Genomic DNA, 15,763 nt, shown 5'->3' on the forward strand with positions numbered 1-15,763 from the left:
TTTGTTTATCGGCTTCTTCCCCCTTTACAGAGGGTGGAGCCTATTGTCTTGTAACCGTTTTGGGTTTCGTGGTGTCTATTATCCGAAGTGATGGTGATCCACAAATTTTTAAATTTCAAATGTTAGTTTATTTTATTTTTATCATGTGTGTAACTGATACTCTTGATGTCAACTTCTGAAAAATCGTACTTATATTTGCTTTGTCCGAAATATACTCTTTTGACGGTTTCAATTCCGAAGATTTAGGTATGATTTAATTATCATTATTTTAAGTAATTTTAACTATTATTGCACCTCACGTTTTTTCTTTTTTGTTCTTTTACATTGTATTCTCCCCAAATTTTAACAGTAACAATGATAACATTTTGTTTTCGGATTTAAAACATAGTAAGAAAAAATGTCATCTCAAATCGACAACATACACATTTACAGAAAGAGCAAAACCACAAGGGAAACTCGTGTTTCCACCAAGGATATCAAAATTATATAAGTGAGTTTTAGAGGAGGTTTTGGATAATCTTTTTGGGATAAACCAATAATAATAATAATAATAATAATAATACCAGATGCTATTGTGGTAAAACGATGACATCTGGATAAATAATTTGAAAACAGTAGCATTTTGATAATAAATTTTAAAAACAATTGGTAAAAATGCCTAATTCCAAGGATGCAAAGGTTGTAGCTTAATAACCTTTCTTATATTATGCCTCCACTATCTTGCTCATAGTGACTTTAAGACTCTAAATATGGTTCTCCAATGATTTTGGACTCCCAAATTCTATTTCTCCTGAGGTTTGAATTAGTCCAAAACAATAATAATTTTGTCAAATACAATTGGTATAACTGTGTTCATTGAAAATACAATGCTGCTATAATTTTTAAAAATTATCATTCAAAAATCATCTTTAATAAATTTATTTTAAAAAAGACAAGTTTTGCTAAACTCGGTGACTCGGTCTAATGCTTTTATCTCTGCTATTTATTATGGAGAGGGCTAGGTAAACAATGATTATCTTAAACAACATGAACAACCACCAATTAAATAAAAATACACTACACTCTAATTTAATGCTACTAATTAAATTTACTCTTTTAACCCTATTAATTCACATTATTTACACATTGTTCAAAAATATTGTTGGTTACCTATATTTTTTCATTTATTATATATTTTGTAAATCGCCTTACTTTAAAAGATCCAAACTAATACAATTTTTTTTTAGAGTGAATCTTCTCAAATTTTTTCGGATGATATATATTGTCGAGTGAGTTGTCTTATCTAGTTATCTTACAACATCTTTTTTAATATTTTTTTATTTTGTTTAAAAAATATTTAATAAAAAATCAGTGAACAATATTTTTTCTCCTAGTAAGCTGCGTGCTATGTTACTAGTACTATTATCAATTAACAGTTTCTGGATAATAATAACGAATTTCTAAGTGAAGATTATCATTGTATAAGAAAAATAGAAAACAATACACCGTGGATCACAAGCATATTCACACTTTTCACGAGTTCTGTGAGATTCGTCAACGATTGCAACTCGTAACTTATCCACAGAGAAATAAAAAAATTGGGCATTTTTCTTTTGAAGTGCGTAAAATATGAACCAGTGGAGTCTAGAAACATGTAACTACACGATTTGCATAGACAGTTTGATAACATTTAATGTTAGATGGAGATTACATGATCTTAATATAGTAGCCGTGGAAAATTCAAATCCTCTTTAGAGATTATGAACACACTGTTGTTTGGTGGAGTGGTACTTTTACTACTAAAAAATATATGTAAAGTAAACAAAGATTAAAAACCCGTTTGAAAAAGAGTAAAAGCTATTTTTTTTATTTTTAGATTATAAAATTTATATTACGGGTGTTTGGTATGATTTTTGATAAATACTTTTTAATTTTTTAAAAAATTAATTGAGAATTTTTGAAAAATAAAAAAATATTATTTTTTTTCTTTTTAAAAATTATTTTATCATTTTCATTAATAAAAATTAATTTTAAAATAAAAGAGATCATTGTGCTACTTTTAATTTTGGTTTTGTTAAAAATATTTTTTTTCGTTTCTACTAGAAATATTGGCCCTTCACTACTATTTTTACGTAATGTTTCATATGCTTGAAGTATTGTCCTTCCACTACCATTCTTTTCGCGTAATGTTTTATCTACTAGAAAGTACTGTTCCTCCACCACTATTTCTATACAGTGTTTCATCTTTCATCTGAACCACTTGCTGCATATGTTTCTTTAATTTCTTGGATTTTTTTATTATTCTACCACTCTATTTTTATTATATGATATAAAATATTAGTAATTAAATTATGTAAAATCAACATTCAATATTAAAATTATCATGGTTATTTTAATATCCATTCTCTTTGTATAAAAAAATTGTATTTTTTGAGTCATTTATTCAAATGGTACAACTTTAAAATAAATATAACTAAAATTCCAAACACAAAATAACTTATTTATAAGCTATTAGTAATAAAAGTCTTATATTTTAAGCTCTTTTTTCATAAGAATTTATTTAAAAAGTTTATCCAAACTAGGTCTAAATTTGTAGTTTTATAATTTAATATAGGTTTAATTATTCTATTGATTTTTATAATTTTATAAATTTTAATTAGATCTTTATATTTTTTTAATTGAATCTTTATAATACTTTTAATTTTATAATTAAATCTTTTTTAGTATAAAAAATATTATAATTAAATATTAACTGAATATTTTTTCACAAATTAAAAATATCTATACATAAGAACTTAACTAGATCTTTGACCATATATTTTTTTTAAAAAAATATTCCATTAATTTTAACTTTTCTAACCGAACCTAATTACAAAATTAAAAATAATGTAAAAACCTAATTGATAAAAAAAATATAAAAACTTAAATACAAATTTATTAAAACTAGAACCAATAAAATAATTAAATTTTTAATATATCATTATCTTTTATAAAACAAAATTGCTGATACTTGGTCTTTTAAAAAAAAATTATTATAAAATTTTAGTCTGTTAAATGTTATAAGATTTGATTTGAAATTAATTTCAACATTATTAAGAGATACATTTAAGAAAACGAAATTAATACCGTAAATAAAGAAAGGTTCAATTAACAAATAATGAGAGACTACACGTTATACATAATGCAATCTTTTTTCACAAGATTAATGTGCATATATTTAGTTTTTTTTTTTTTTAATAAAGCACTTTAACGTACATATATTTAATTTTCTTTAAAAATAAGTAATATATAGATTAAAAAGTTATAAATTTATTCCTTTTAGTCATGATTGAAATTATTAATTAATTTAATTATTCTAGAAGCCTTAGGAGTTACCCATTTTCAACGTTAAGCATTGTGTTGTCTCACACACACCTCACACCATGCAACACCCCTCTAGGCCCTCCTCATAACCTGTCATTTAAAGTTATCTATTATTTCAACATTAAATTCCAATTAATATTAATATTACCAAAATTAATATTGCATGATTTTTTATCTATAATTTTAAAAGTTCCATACATTTTTATTTCAATATATTTGAATATATATAGGTTTTTTATTTTTTTTTGAAAATAGATGTGTCATTTATACTTATTTATATAAAATCGAAACGTAAATTTATATTTGTGAATTTGAGATTTTTTATAATGTAAAAAGTAAGTTAAAGAAAATATTAATTTGTTAATATCTAATTAACTCATATATAATACGATGGCTATCTCACATTTTCTTAAGGTTCACTTTAATCTTTGTAAGTATATGCATAAGCCATTTTATTAGTTCTATAAATTTTGATAATTAATATAATTTTCATATGTAATAAATACGTGTAAAATATGTATTTATCAATGTAATATTGTAATGATAGAAAACTCATTTATGAATTTAACATTACTTTGAAATTTATAAAATATAAGAACTAAGAAAATTAAAAAGAGAATGAAAGAAAAAAAATGAGAGAAAAAAAAGTGAAAATATATGCTGCTAAACTCATATATGGATTAATGTCACCAAAAAAATTATATGGATTAATATATTATTTTTCTATTTCCTTTTATCTGTCATTTTTTTAACAGCATCATTATTAAGAATCTTGAAAGCTAGAGTAATTAAAGATAATATTACTAAAACATTTTAAATTTATAAGAGAACAATTTTAAAAATTTTAATAGATTAACATACAGTGTAATTTATAGTAGAAAAAGTATAGATAGACAATAAAAATATTAAATAATGTGAATAATAGATATATCAGATGTTCAATTCTCTAGGTGTGCGAATTGTTATTCTAATATTAAGATTTAGATTAGTAATTTAGGGGTGTAGTAATATATTTTTATTTTATTGGACTAATTTTAAAACCTATTGTTCACATTGTTTACAAAAATCATTATCTACCTAACAAATTCTATATTACACGCAAAAAATTGACCACTAACCAATAATATATATGGGTGAAAAATGGAGTAATCTCATGTTCAAATTTATATTCAACTTAGATTCATATTTATAACCAAAATTTATATGAAATATTGTCAGACTTAATTCATATTATTTATAATTAATTTCATAAATTATAGAATCAAATTGCTATAATTGTATTCATAATCAATACGAATAAAAGTATACAAAAATACCGATTGCTGGTTTTTTATTCATCATTAAACTATGAGTCTATGATTATACTACCGTAAAAAAATTTTAATCAGTCTGCTATAAAATATTTGATTATTCACCTGTAGAATGTTTAATTATTTTAGTAATGGATCACTTTATTAGAAAAACATACCAACTAACATATATTTTTATACATAAATATATAATAATTAATTTAAAAAAATTAAAGTGTTCATACTTCATAGACATAGACATTTTTTGTTAATTTTATAAATTATGGGTATAATTGATATCTCAATACTAATTTTTTAAAAAAAAAAATATTATAAAATAAAACTAAATTAAAGAAAGATAACAGAATACTAAATAAAATTATAAAGTAGTATTATTCTCAAATTGATAAATTATTCTTCATTCATATATTATTGAACCATATGAGAGACAATACTTTAAATAAGAAAATAATTAATATTAATTTAAATACAAAATAAATAAAAATATTAATCCTCTAACATTTTTCAATATTATTTCCAAACTATTCTGATAATGAACTTTTATGATTATAAAAAAAAAAAATAATAATAATAGAGGACAATTTAAAAAATGACAATATCAAATTTAAAAATGACAGCATCTATACAAAGATATTTCCCTCTTAAAAAATTGACCCAAACCCAAACCAAGAACAACTCAACACTCACTTTCTCTCTCTTCTTACCAATTCAACCAGTAACCCCCTCAACTACGGTATATAATACGCCATCCCCACCGCATTCCCTTACTCTTTTCTTTTCCTCTTCCCAAAAACACAAACCCACCATTTTGACTCTTGGTTCTTTCTTTCTATTTCTTTTTACCATTTTGTCCCTAGTTTCATCTTCACTGGTAAAGAAGAATGGCAGTGGAGTTAATGGGATTCCCAAAAATGGACGACCCAAATAACAAAGCCATACAAGAAGCAGCATCCGAGGGCATAAAGGGAATGGAGCACCTCGTTCGCCTTCTTTCAAACCCTTCGCAAAACGACACCACTGACCTCACAAACGTCACCGTTTCCAAGTTCCGCAAACTCATCTCCTTACTTAACCGCACCGGCCGCGCCCGCTTCCGCCGTGCACCAATTTCAAATTCCTCAGACACTTTATCCTTCTCTCCGGCGACCTTCACTCCTCCCCCGCCGCCGCCGCACTCGCAGCCACAGCCACAGCCACAGCTACAGCCACAGCCGCTTGCGGTTGCTCCGGTCACCGTACACCACCCTTCTCCTCTTCTTCCGCCGCAGACTCTCACTCTTGACTTCACCAAACCTAACAACAGCTTCCTCACCAACGTATCCAACAACGCCGGAGCCAAATCCATGGAGCTGGAGTTCTCGAAGGACACGACGACGTTTAGCGTCTCGTCGAACTCGTCGTTTATGTCCTCCGCCATCACCGGCGACGGCAGCGTCTCCAACGGCAAGCTCGGAACCTCGATCTTTCTCAACCCTGCCGGGAAATTGCCTCTCTCGTCGTCGGCGCCGGCTCCGGCTCCGGTCAAGAAAAGGTGTCACGACCACCACTCCGACGATGTATCCGGCAAGGTCTCCGGTTCTTCCAGCAAGTGCCACTGCATCAAGCGAAGGTAACAGCCGCGATGCAGCGTATAATTTCTTTTATTTATTTATTTTTTTATGATTATTATTATTATTTCCAATTTTTTTACCGTTTCGGTTACGGTTACGAGTACGAGTTTGAGTTGAGAAAGTGATGATTATGACTCGGTTGGTGTGACTCGGTGCGAAACGACGAGTTAGAATTAATTTCAAGAAGTCAACGATTTCGGTAGTGGTGCAGTTAAAGGAAGTAGCACTAGTATTAAATTTTGTGACAGTGGCACGCGTGATGAGAGTGACAAGATAGGGTTCTTGTCATGTACCGCGTTTGTCAATTGCCGATTTTTGAGAAACGCTGTCCCCTAACAAGACAAAGAAAACGGAACCTCAACCAAACACAGCCCTGATTCTACTTTGTCGTTACTACCCGTTAACCCTCGTAGACTTTATCTTTTTTATTATTTCTCTCTTTTGGACTCTTTGACCATGCCCCCATTTCGTTTTATCAAACTCTAGCGCATTATCACAACAGATTATTTTTGTGTTAGTATACAATAACTTTTTCTTTAAGGATTCCTTTAACTTAGAGTTGTCTTATTCTTGAAGACTACGGTATTTATGGACATAAAAATATTATATTTTTTTAAAATAAATTTAAAAGAAATGTCGGCAATTGAATTAAGAATGTGAGAGAATATGTTAAGAAGTGTATAGATTAAATTTCTATTGCGCTAGATATAATTCAAATGGTATAGCGTCTTCGTATTCATTTAAGAGATTGTGGCATCAAGTTTTTCTATCTCTGATATAAAAAAAAGATTAAATTTCTATTTGTATTATATTATAAGCGTATATATTTAACTAAAAAATTTCATATGTTTTGCTAACGAAATTATTTGATTTGTTTTTTCAGGAAAAATAGGGTTAAGAAGACGATAAGAGTGCCGGCAATTAGTTCAAAGATAGCTGATATTCCGGCGGACGAGTACTCATGGAGGAAGTACGGTCAGAAACCGATCAAAGGGTCGCCGTACCCAAGGTGAGTATCATGAATCATTTGAGACCGTTGATTGAGTTGACTTTTGTCAAAGGGTGAGTAACTGACATTGATTCAATTTTTGTGGGTCAGGGGTTATTATAAGTGCAGTACTGTGAGAGGGTGTCCGGCGAGGAAACACGTGGAGCGCGCACCAGATGATCCATCTATGCTGATCGTGACGTACGAAGGGGAGCACCGTCACTCCATTCAGACCGCGATGCAGGATAACATTTCTTCTGCGGGAGTGGGTTTGGTATTCGGGTCAACGTAAGGTTCGATTATTAGAAAAAGAAAAAGAAAAAAGACTAGGTGATAGTGGTGAGGCTTCTTTTTGTTAGAAAAAAAAGAGAAAGAATCTCAATTGTGGCGGGGTTTGAATGTAAATTTCTTCTGACTGGAATGATTATTATAAGATTATAAAATTATTATTATAAGGTGGTGGTGGAAGAATGGAATCTTTAGCTTCTCCCACTAAAAAGTCTTACCTATTACTTTATGATGGAGGGGGAAAAAATTGAAAGTCTTGGAGGTTAGTAGAAAAGGTTTCTCAATTGTTTTGTGGGGGCTATAAAATATGGTTAAAATCGAGTTGATACTCAATTTGAATCTTAAAATTTGAGGTCAGATTTAAATTAATTTTTAAAATTATAATTAATTTAATTTGGCTGTCAAAATTTATAATAATAATTTATGTTATTTTTGAATTAATTCTGTAAATAGTATGTTAATTTTTTATATAATTTGTTAAGATTTAGGTTTTTTGCTAAGATTTTAAATGATTAAGATCTACTATATTTTTTAAAAATTTAATTGATTTTCCAATATTCTCATAAACAGTGGCAAAACTTAAAAAAAAAATTTGAGGGACCACAAATTTAATATAAAAATTACATAATAATATTTATATTAAAATAAAATTCATAAATATAATTATATTTTAAGTTTGTTATTAATAAGATAATAAATAAATAATTTTATGAATAAAAAATATAAAATAATTTATAATGATATTTTTTGAGTATGGAATGATTTGAAATTTATAATATTTATTAAATATTATTTTTAGTTTAAAGACATTTAATTAAAAAAATCAATAAATATAAAATAATGCTAAATTAAATAAATATAAAATTATCTAATTTAATAAAGATGATAAAAAAATATAACTGCTTAAATTCAAAACATAGATTAAAAGATTAAAACTTCTTAAGTTATAATTTACAAATTTTTTTATCAATTTATAAAAATACAATAATATTAATATTTATTGAATATTTTAATATTTTTGTATAATATAAAAAATTAAATTAAATAAATAATAAAATATAAAATAATATTAAATTAAATAAATAAAAATACATAAATTTTTATAATATTTTTGTGTGTTTTGATTTTGGTTTGAAACAATGAAGTGTTAGAATTTTCCTTTTTTGAAGAGAGGCAATTGCATTTCAGCCCAAATTATTAAAGGTTTAAAAGTAAATATTACAACAAATATAAAAAGTGAAGTTTGAACGAGAATGCTTTAGGTTAAAGTTAAAATACTAATCTAATTGAACTATAATATTTTTTTATAAAAATACTATTAATTATTTTATAAAATATTTGAGTGGTCATGGTCTCTCATAGGGATGGCAAAATTCTCCGAGACGCGGGGATCCTTGCGGGGACTGCCCCGAATGGGGATCCGATTGTGGGGAATTTTTCCCGCGGGGATGGGGATGGGGGACAAAATTCCCCCGAAGCAGGCGCGGGGACCCGAGCGGGGATCCCCGCCCCGTCCCCGCTATTCCCCGAAATTTATGAATTCCTTGAATTATCCTTAATAGTTTATTTCTCATATATGTTTTTTAGAGATTTCTCATACACACATATATATAGAAACCCAAAACTCCTAATCTTTATTTGCATAACCCTTCTTCAATTCAGAGATTCCTAAGGCAGTTCATACTTTATCCAACCTCTCTGTAGCCACCCCCTCGTCACCCTTCTCACCGCATCATCACACCTCACCGTGCCATCACCCTTACCGCGTCGTAATTTTTTTTGCGGCATTCCTTTTCGTAACTCTACCGTCGTGTCCATTCTCCTCTCTGTTGCCGCGTCTCCCACCTCGTCTACTACTTTATCCTTTGGCTCGTCGTTGCGTCCCCATTACGTTATTTCGAAAGAAGTCACCATCGTGTCATTTAGACTTTTTGTATAAAATCTTGCAGTTTTTGTATAATATAGATACTTGCAGCTCTATTCATATGGAAATTAATAATTAGTTATAACTATTATGTACATGGGGAATGGGGTCCCCGCGGGGAATGAGGCCCCGTGGGAAATGGGGATGGGGAGCAATATTCCCCCACGGCAGGGAATGGGGCGGGGATGGGGAGCAAATCTGAGGGCGGGGATAGGGAGCAGGGAGGCATCCCCCGCCCCCGCCCTGCCCCATTGACATCCCTAGTCTCTCATTCTCTGTTATAAATTCTCTCACAGCTCATGAAGGTAATAATAACAAATTTGAAAATTTTATAGTTCTAGAAGTAACAATTAAACTTTTGGAGCTCTAATAATAAATCTTGATTACATATAATTTGGGTGAATAATTTAAATCACAAGTTAATATATTAAAGGTTAAAGTATTAAATTAGTCTCTTACCTTTGGGTGTAATCCTATTTTGGTCCTTAAGATTTAAAGTATCGTATTTAAATCTAAAAAATTTTTATTTAGTTTCAATGTAGTTTTATAGTGAGGTCAAAGTTAAATAATTAACAAAAAATCTCCTACATGATAGTAATACAAAAACAAAATTGATAATTTAGAGAACAAATACAAGTTTTAGAGGCACAAAATCAACCGTGGATACATCAATATATTTATTTATTATTTTTCTTACAATTTAAATGAAATATTTTCTATAGAACTAAGGAGAATAATAAATAAATATATTGATGCATCCACAATTGATTTTGTGCCTTTGGAGCTTGTACTTATTCTTTAAATTATCGACCTTATTTTTGTACTGCTATCATGTAGAACATTCCATTAATTATTTAATTTTGACCTCACGGTGGGACTAGTTAAAATTAAATGAAACTTTTTTTATTTAAATATGACACTTTAAACTTTAAAGACCAAAATAAAATTACACTTAATCGCAAGGAACCAATTTAAAATTTTACCGTATATTAAATCAACACGTCGTCAATAGAGATTAGTTCAAAAGTTAATGTAAGTTATAATTATAAAAATTTTGGGATTTAATTTAAATTTATTAAAATTTTAAAGATCAAATTGACTTCAACTTTAAATTTTAAGAGCCAAATTGAATATAATTCGATTAAGGCCTAAGGGCTTCGGTCTAAATGGATTTAGAAATGGAAATAGCATCTCAACTCTTTCCAAAAGCATATTTAGTTAATTAATTGTGTGACATATGGCATAAGAACTTTATTTTCAGAAATGGTTTTTGTTTAACAGATTGTTTTACAAAATGTTTTTGTTATAGAGTCTTACTTTAATACTATATTAGGTTTTGATCAATTTGATTTTAACTGTCCTGGTTTTGAATTATAAAATTAAGTGTTGGTAAAATTTTAGAATAAAGTTTTAAGGAAACTAATTAAGCAAATTAAGCATTTTTCTGAAAATTCTGATGGACACCTGATTTCTCAAGAGTGTGTTTCTTTACATAAAAATTAATTACCATAATGTATTGGTTTTGCAGGTTTTTAAATTTATTACAAATTGGTTCATCTTTGAAATTAGTTTTTTCCACTTCAAGGACAAATTATTGTTAGAACATTTTGAATTTTATGGAAATGAATTCTCTCAATTTTTGTATGTACTTGTACTTTTCATTTGTGTTTGATAAATAAATAACAAAAACTATATATTTATACTTATAATTTTTAAAAGATAAAAGCGTTTTTTAAAAAGCAAAACCTAAAATACTTTCATATTCTGATAATCTATATTTTCCCAATGACATTAATTATATAATGAAATTTTAAAGGTGAATTATATGGTAAAGATGTAAGTTTACAAATTTTTTTTTATGAGATGAAAAAGAGATTGAAAAAAGTAGGACCTACACTTTGAATAATAGTAAAATAATAAAAAATAACTATAAAAAATTTATTTTTTCTCTCTATACCACTTTAATCTGTATAATAGAGTGTCCCAACTTTAAAATCTCCTTGCGAAAATCTCTATGGCCTTTTCAAAACCAGGTATTTGGTTCATTTTCCAAACTGGTTGACAATTCTTTCTTCACAATTCATGAGTGACGAGATATTATTCCACAAACATTATTAATAAAAATAAAGATGACCAAAACGTGTATGTTATTCAACCTTATATTTCTTGACTTTTAAGCGTGTTTAATTTTCTAAACGTGAGTAAGGTCAAAATATCCCTATTATTCTTTATATTTGCAGCATATTCACGAATATTAAAACCACCATAACAACCAATACCTTATTACGAAAGTTTGAAAACCACTCATCCATTCAGTAGATTTATGATATTAAACTTGATTCAATTATTGTCCTTGCTTATGGACATTTCTTCCACGGCCAATATTTTATAAAAAATACTATTTGAACATTAAAATTAATTACTAAAATTAATTATTATATATTTATGTAAAAATATATATATATGTGTAATTTATTTTATTTTTAATGTATATTTTATTGTTATGCCTGATTTTAGTATATTAACGTCAAAAATGTGTTTAAGCGAATTTGTTTATCAATGAATTGGAAGACTTAGAAAGTCAATCGTTAATTAAATAATATAGATATATTTCGTTTTTTGCAAAACTTACTTTGCGGACGTACTTTCTGATTGATTTTGTTGTCTGTGTTTCTTTTTGTTTTTAACAAAAAAATAGGCTTTATTTTAGTGATAGAAAATAAATAATAGTGGCCTCCAATTAGACAACACACTACAATAAGTCAAGAAAAAAAGATGTTTTTTTCAAATAGCGATTACAATCGAAAAGAAGAGAAGAGTAAAGCTTAAAGGAAAGAAAAATGTGAGTCTACAATGTTCATGACTTTCGTCGTCGGAGAGCCCGCCTGAGCCAGCATTTTCTCAGATAAGAGTCATTTACCTTTGAAGATGAAGAGGTTCCACAGAAGCCATAGTTTCTGTAAGGTGAAAGCAAAACTGATAATCTATGTTTTATTGTTTACAAAGCTTTTGAGTCTTAATGTTATCTGTGTTTTTTTGTAAAACCGGTCAAATCGTAATTAATTAAATAATAAATTAAATAGGAGTGAATATGGTTAGAAAATCTAACAATCGAAATTTGATAATTTAAATATGATATTTGAATTTAGTGAATTTTTTTGAGTTGGAAAACATAATTTTTTGCGTAAAAATGTACACTGAAATCTTGATCGGCAGTACCGGCTGAGATCTGTCTGGTACTGCAGTTGAAAAAATTAATTATCAGTGAATAAAGCCAAGAAATTAGGAGTTATAATTATGGAAGATAGAAATATTTAAAATACGATTTAAAGCTCTAATCTTAAAGGTTTTGGCCCAAAATTGGGCCAACGAAAAAAAATAAGTGAACTGGGGCCAAATGAACCCAAGACCCAACATATATAAACATTAATTATAAGCATTTCAGCTCATTTACCCTAAAGAAAGAGAGTAGGGGTGGCTAGAGAGAAGAGAGGAAGGAAACCTAGCCTTCCAAACTTCAAATCACCATAACTTTCTCTCCGGAACTCTGATTGACAAGCCGTTTGCGGCCACGCGTCACTCTTCTCCTCATCTTCGAGTCTATCTAAGTTTTGTGGTGAGTATTTAACTCTCCTCTGTTCAGTTTTGATTTTTCTCTTATATTTCGAATTTGGTTTGGGTTTTGAGGAAATCTTGTGATTTTGGTTGTTTAGGAGTGCTCTAGTATGAGCCATTGGTGAGTTCCATCATCCAATTTCGTGGGTTAAGGTAAGAAACCCTCAAACTGTTATGATTTATTATTTTCATGAACCCTAGGTTAATGCATATATGTGAAATTGGTTATGTTAGTGTATTTGGTGATTTTAGTGCACAATTGGGAGGTTGGTGTTGCTTGTGGAGCCTTGGTGAGACTTGGAGCTAAGGGTTGGTGGAGACTCTTAAGAAGAAGCTTAATTATTTTGACTACAAGAGGTACGATTTAAGTTTCATTTAAGTACCGTGTGGTGTGATGAGAATTCCTAGACTAGATGCCCCTAGGATTAAGTTTAGATTGTGCAAATGGTTGGTACTAATATGTATAGTTGTTATATAATGAAAATTGATGATTGAGTTGAGGATTGTGTGAATTTGTATGTTTGGTGTGTTGAGAATTTGATAAATTAAATAATGAATATTGGTTTGTGGAATATGCTTTTAAATCGTGAATTTGGGCCGGAGGTCGAAAAGAGGTAAAGGAGGTAAGTTGATATGTGTGTTGTGTGATGATATAAGAGATTGGATGGATTTTAGTTATTGAATATGTGAATAATTGGTTTGGTTATTGAATAATAAGGTTTGAGGAAATAAGGTGTGGAATTTGATAGTTTTGGATGAAATTATGTAGAGGAGGTAGGTTTGTTTTGGTTGAGTGTAATCATGTGAATGTGGTTGGGTTGTGGTCATTTGGATGAGCGGAAATGAATTTGGCTTGTGAATATTAGAAAAATTGGTGATTTCTAGTTTTGGGATAAAAACTGATTTTTGACCAACTTTGACGGACCGTAACTCAGTCTAAGGGGTTCGGAATTCTTCAAAAAATGAAATTTTATGAAATTTTATTCAAAGATCTTTCCAACGGTTTAGAAATGGTTGAAAAAGGAATTTTGTAGAAGAAGTTATGTATGGTGGAAGTTTGAGGTTTAAAAATGAAATTTTTCAGCTTTTTAACTTAGTAAATTTTTTTGCAGAACGCACACCCACGCGTATGCGTGACCGACGCGCACCCGTCATTTTCAAATATTTGCTACCCACGCGTGCGCCTGGCCCACGCGTATGCGTCGATGGGCTAAATCAGTTGCCCAGCCAAAATTTCCAAGAATTGTGCTGGTTTTGTGCCCGCACCCACGCGTACGCGCGGGCGTCACTTGGAATGATTATCTAAGATACGAGTTTCTCTAGATGAAAGCAGTGACTAGCCACTACGTGCTCCAAGTTGAGACTCGATACTCTGCTAACTCTATGTCGTAAGTGTGGCCGGACACTGTGAAAGTTCCGGATGAGCTCACCCCCGTAGATAAACACCAATGTGGGTGTTGTGTATATAAACACTAGTGTGGGTGTTGTATGATTATGATTATGATTGAGAATAACTCGAGTTGGGGATGCACGACAGAGGGACAGTCCAATGGTTAGCTACCAGGACTTGTCGGGTTGGCTATACAACCGACAGATGATATCATCAGCCATAGGGCAGGCATTCATCATTTGCATATGTTTGAATTGTTTGGCTTGTTTTGGACTGCTATATCAGATATGCTATGTTACCTGATTATGTGCTACTTGTTCTACTTGTGCTTTAATTGTGTATTAGTTGCCAGTATTGCTTGTGTTTGTACAACTGAGAGGTCCCTCATGCTGGTGTCGGTGGACGCTGTGGGCAGTTCTTGATGAGATGAATTAATGATGTGATTGAATAATGATGATGATTGTTGAATGAGATAATTTGAGCTCTCTGGGTAGATGCAGTGAAGTGAATTCATTTGCTCCTGGTGAGGATATGATGTATTGATAAAGAATTGTTGAGACAGAATAACTGGTGATGGTTTTGTTTATGACTCTGATTCTGATTCGTTGGAGAGTTAGAGAGAGTTGAGAAGCATGAGGAAGAGGAATTAGACTTAGCAATCCCTTATGACAGTTGCCTATTTATGGATTAGCGAGAACATAGGATGAATATTTGGTGAAAGGAAGATTAGGATGCTTAGTGAGTTTTTATTACAATGCATTGTAATTATTTGGCACTTTTACCGTACTGGAAACCCATGGGTCGGGGGTTCTCATTCCGTATATATCTCTCGTTTTTCAGATATAGGTGCAGGTGCTAAGAGGTGAGCCGTGGTTCATCTGAGCGGCGGCGAAGATCTTTATATTCTCTATTTTATATTTGCTTAGAATCTCTCCACCTTTATTTTGAAAAGCTTATATTATGTATTGAACTCTTTTAAACTTGCCTATAGAGGCTTTCATGTTTGAAATGGGAGAGATTAGGAGTTTCTGTTGTCAACTACCGTTATACTGTACCCTAGCAGGCCTAAACTTCGCGGGTCGCGACTAGTGGCTATTTACTTATGTTAAATATCTATATAATGTCTTTCTCTTACTCTCCTTTAAGCCTTTATCTGTATATCGCTTTCGGCTTCACGCCTTATCTCTTAGTTGACGATACGTGAGTGATACGGCTTTGCGATTTTATTTTTACTCCTTTCAGACTTCTCGATTAATACTCTTTTCAATTATACTTATATTATATATTAAAAATCCA

At 30.1% G+C, this 15,763-nt stretch overlaps 1 protein-coding gene and 1 long non-coding RNA gene across 4 annotated transcripts; both read left to right on the top strand.

Annotated features, from left to right (window-relative positions):
• Nucleotides 1–5,287: 5,287 nt before the first annotated feature.
• On the top strand, nucleotides 5,288–7,705 carry LOC112770966 (probable WRKY transcription factor 11). Its single transcript, XM_025815481.3, has 3 exons — nucleotides 5,288–6,261; nucleotides 7,146–7,271; nucleotides 7,362–7,705. Exons 1-3 carry the CDS (start codon nucleotides 5,534–5,536, stop codon nucleotides 7,540–7,542), a joined length of 1,035 nt encoding a protein of 344 aa, XP_025671266.1. The 5' UTR covers nucleotides 5,288–5,533; the 3' UTR covers nucleotides 7,543–7,705.
• A 4,411-nt stretch (nucleotides 7,706–12,116) lies between these two features.
• On the top strand, nucleotides 12,117–14,780 carry LOC140181660 (uncharacterized). Of its 3 annotated transcripts, XR_011876692.1 has the most exons (5): nucleotides 12,118–12,426; nucleotides 12,908–13,078; nucleotides 13,176–13,230; nucleotides 13,330–13,434; nucleotides 14,190–14,780. It is a non-coding gene; the product is annotated as an uncharacterized lncRNA (long non-coding RNA). The 3 variants fall into 3 exon arrangements; XR_011876690.1 differs by having other exon boundaries at nucleotides 12,117–13,078; nucleotides 13,312–13,434; XR_011876691.1 differs by having other exon boundaries at nucleotides 12,118–13,078.
• The last annotated feature ends 983 nt before the right edge of the window (nucleotides 14,781–15,763 follow it).

Source organism: Arachis hypogaea, chromosome 18 (assembly GCF_003086295.3).
Source record: "Arachis hypogaea cultivar Tifrunner chromosome 18, arahy.Tifrunner.gnm2.J5K5, whole genome shotgun sequence".
In the NCBI taxonomy this organism is placed as follows: Eukaryota; Viridiplantae; Streptophyta; class Magnoliopsida; order Fabales; family Fabaceae; genus Arachis; species Arachis hypogaea.

Coding starts and splice junctions, on each gene's coding strand:
- LOC112770966 (XM_025815481.3), top strand. CDS start 5,534: ATGGCAGTGGAGTTAATGGGATTCCCAAAAATGGACGACCCAAATAAC. Junction 6,262..7,145: donor TGCCACTGCATCAAGCGAAG/GTAACAGCCGCG, acceptor TTGTTTTTTCAG/GAAAAATAGGGTTAAGAAGA. Junction 7,272..7,361: donor AAAGGGTCGCCGTACCCAAG/GTGAGTATCATG, acceptor TTTGTGGGTCAG/GGGTTATTATAAGTGCAGTA.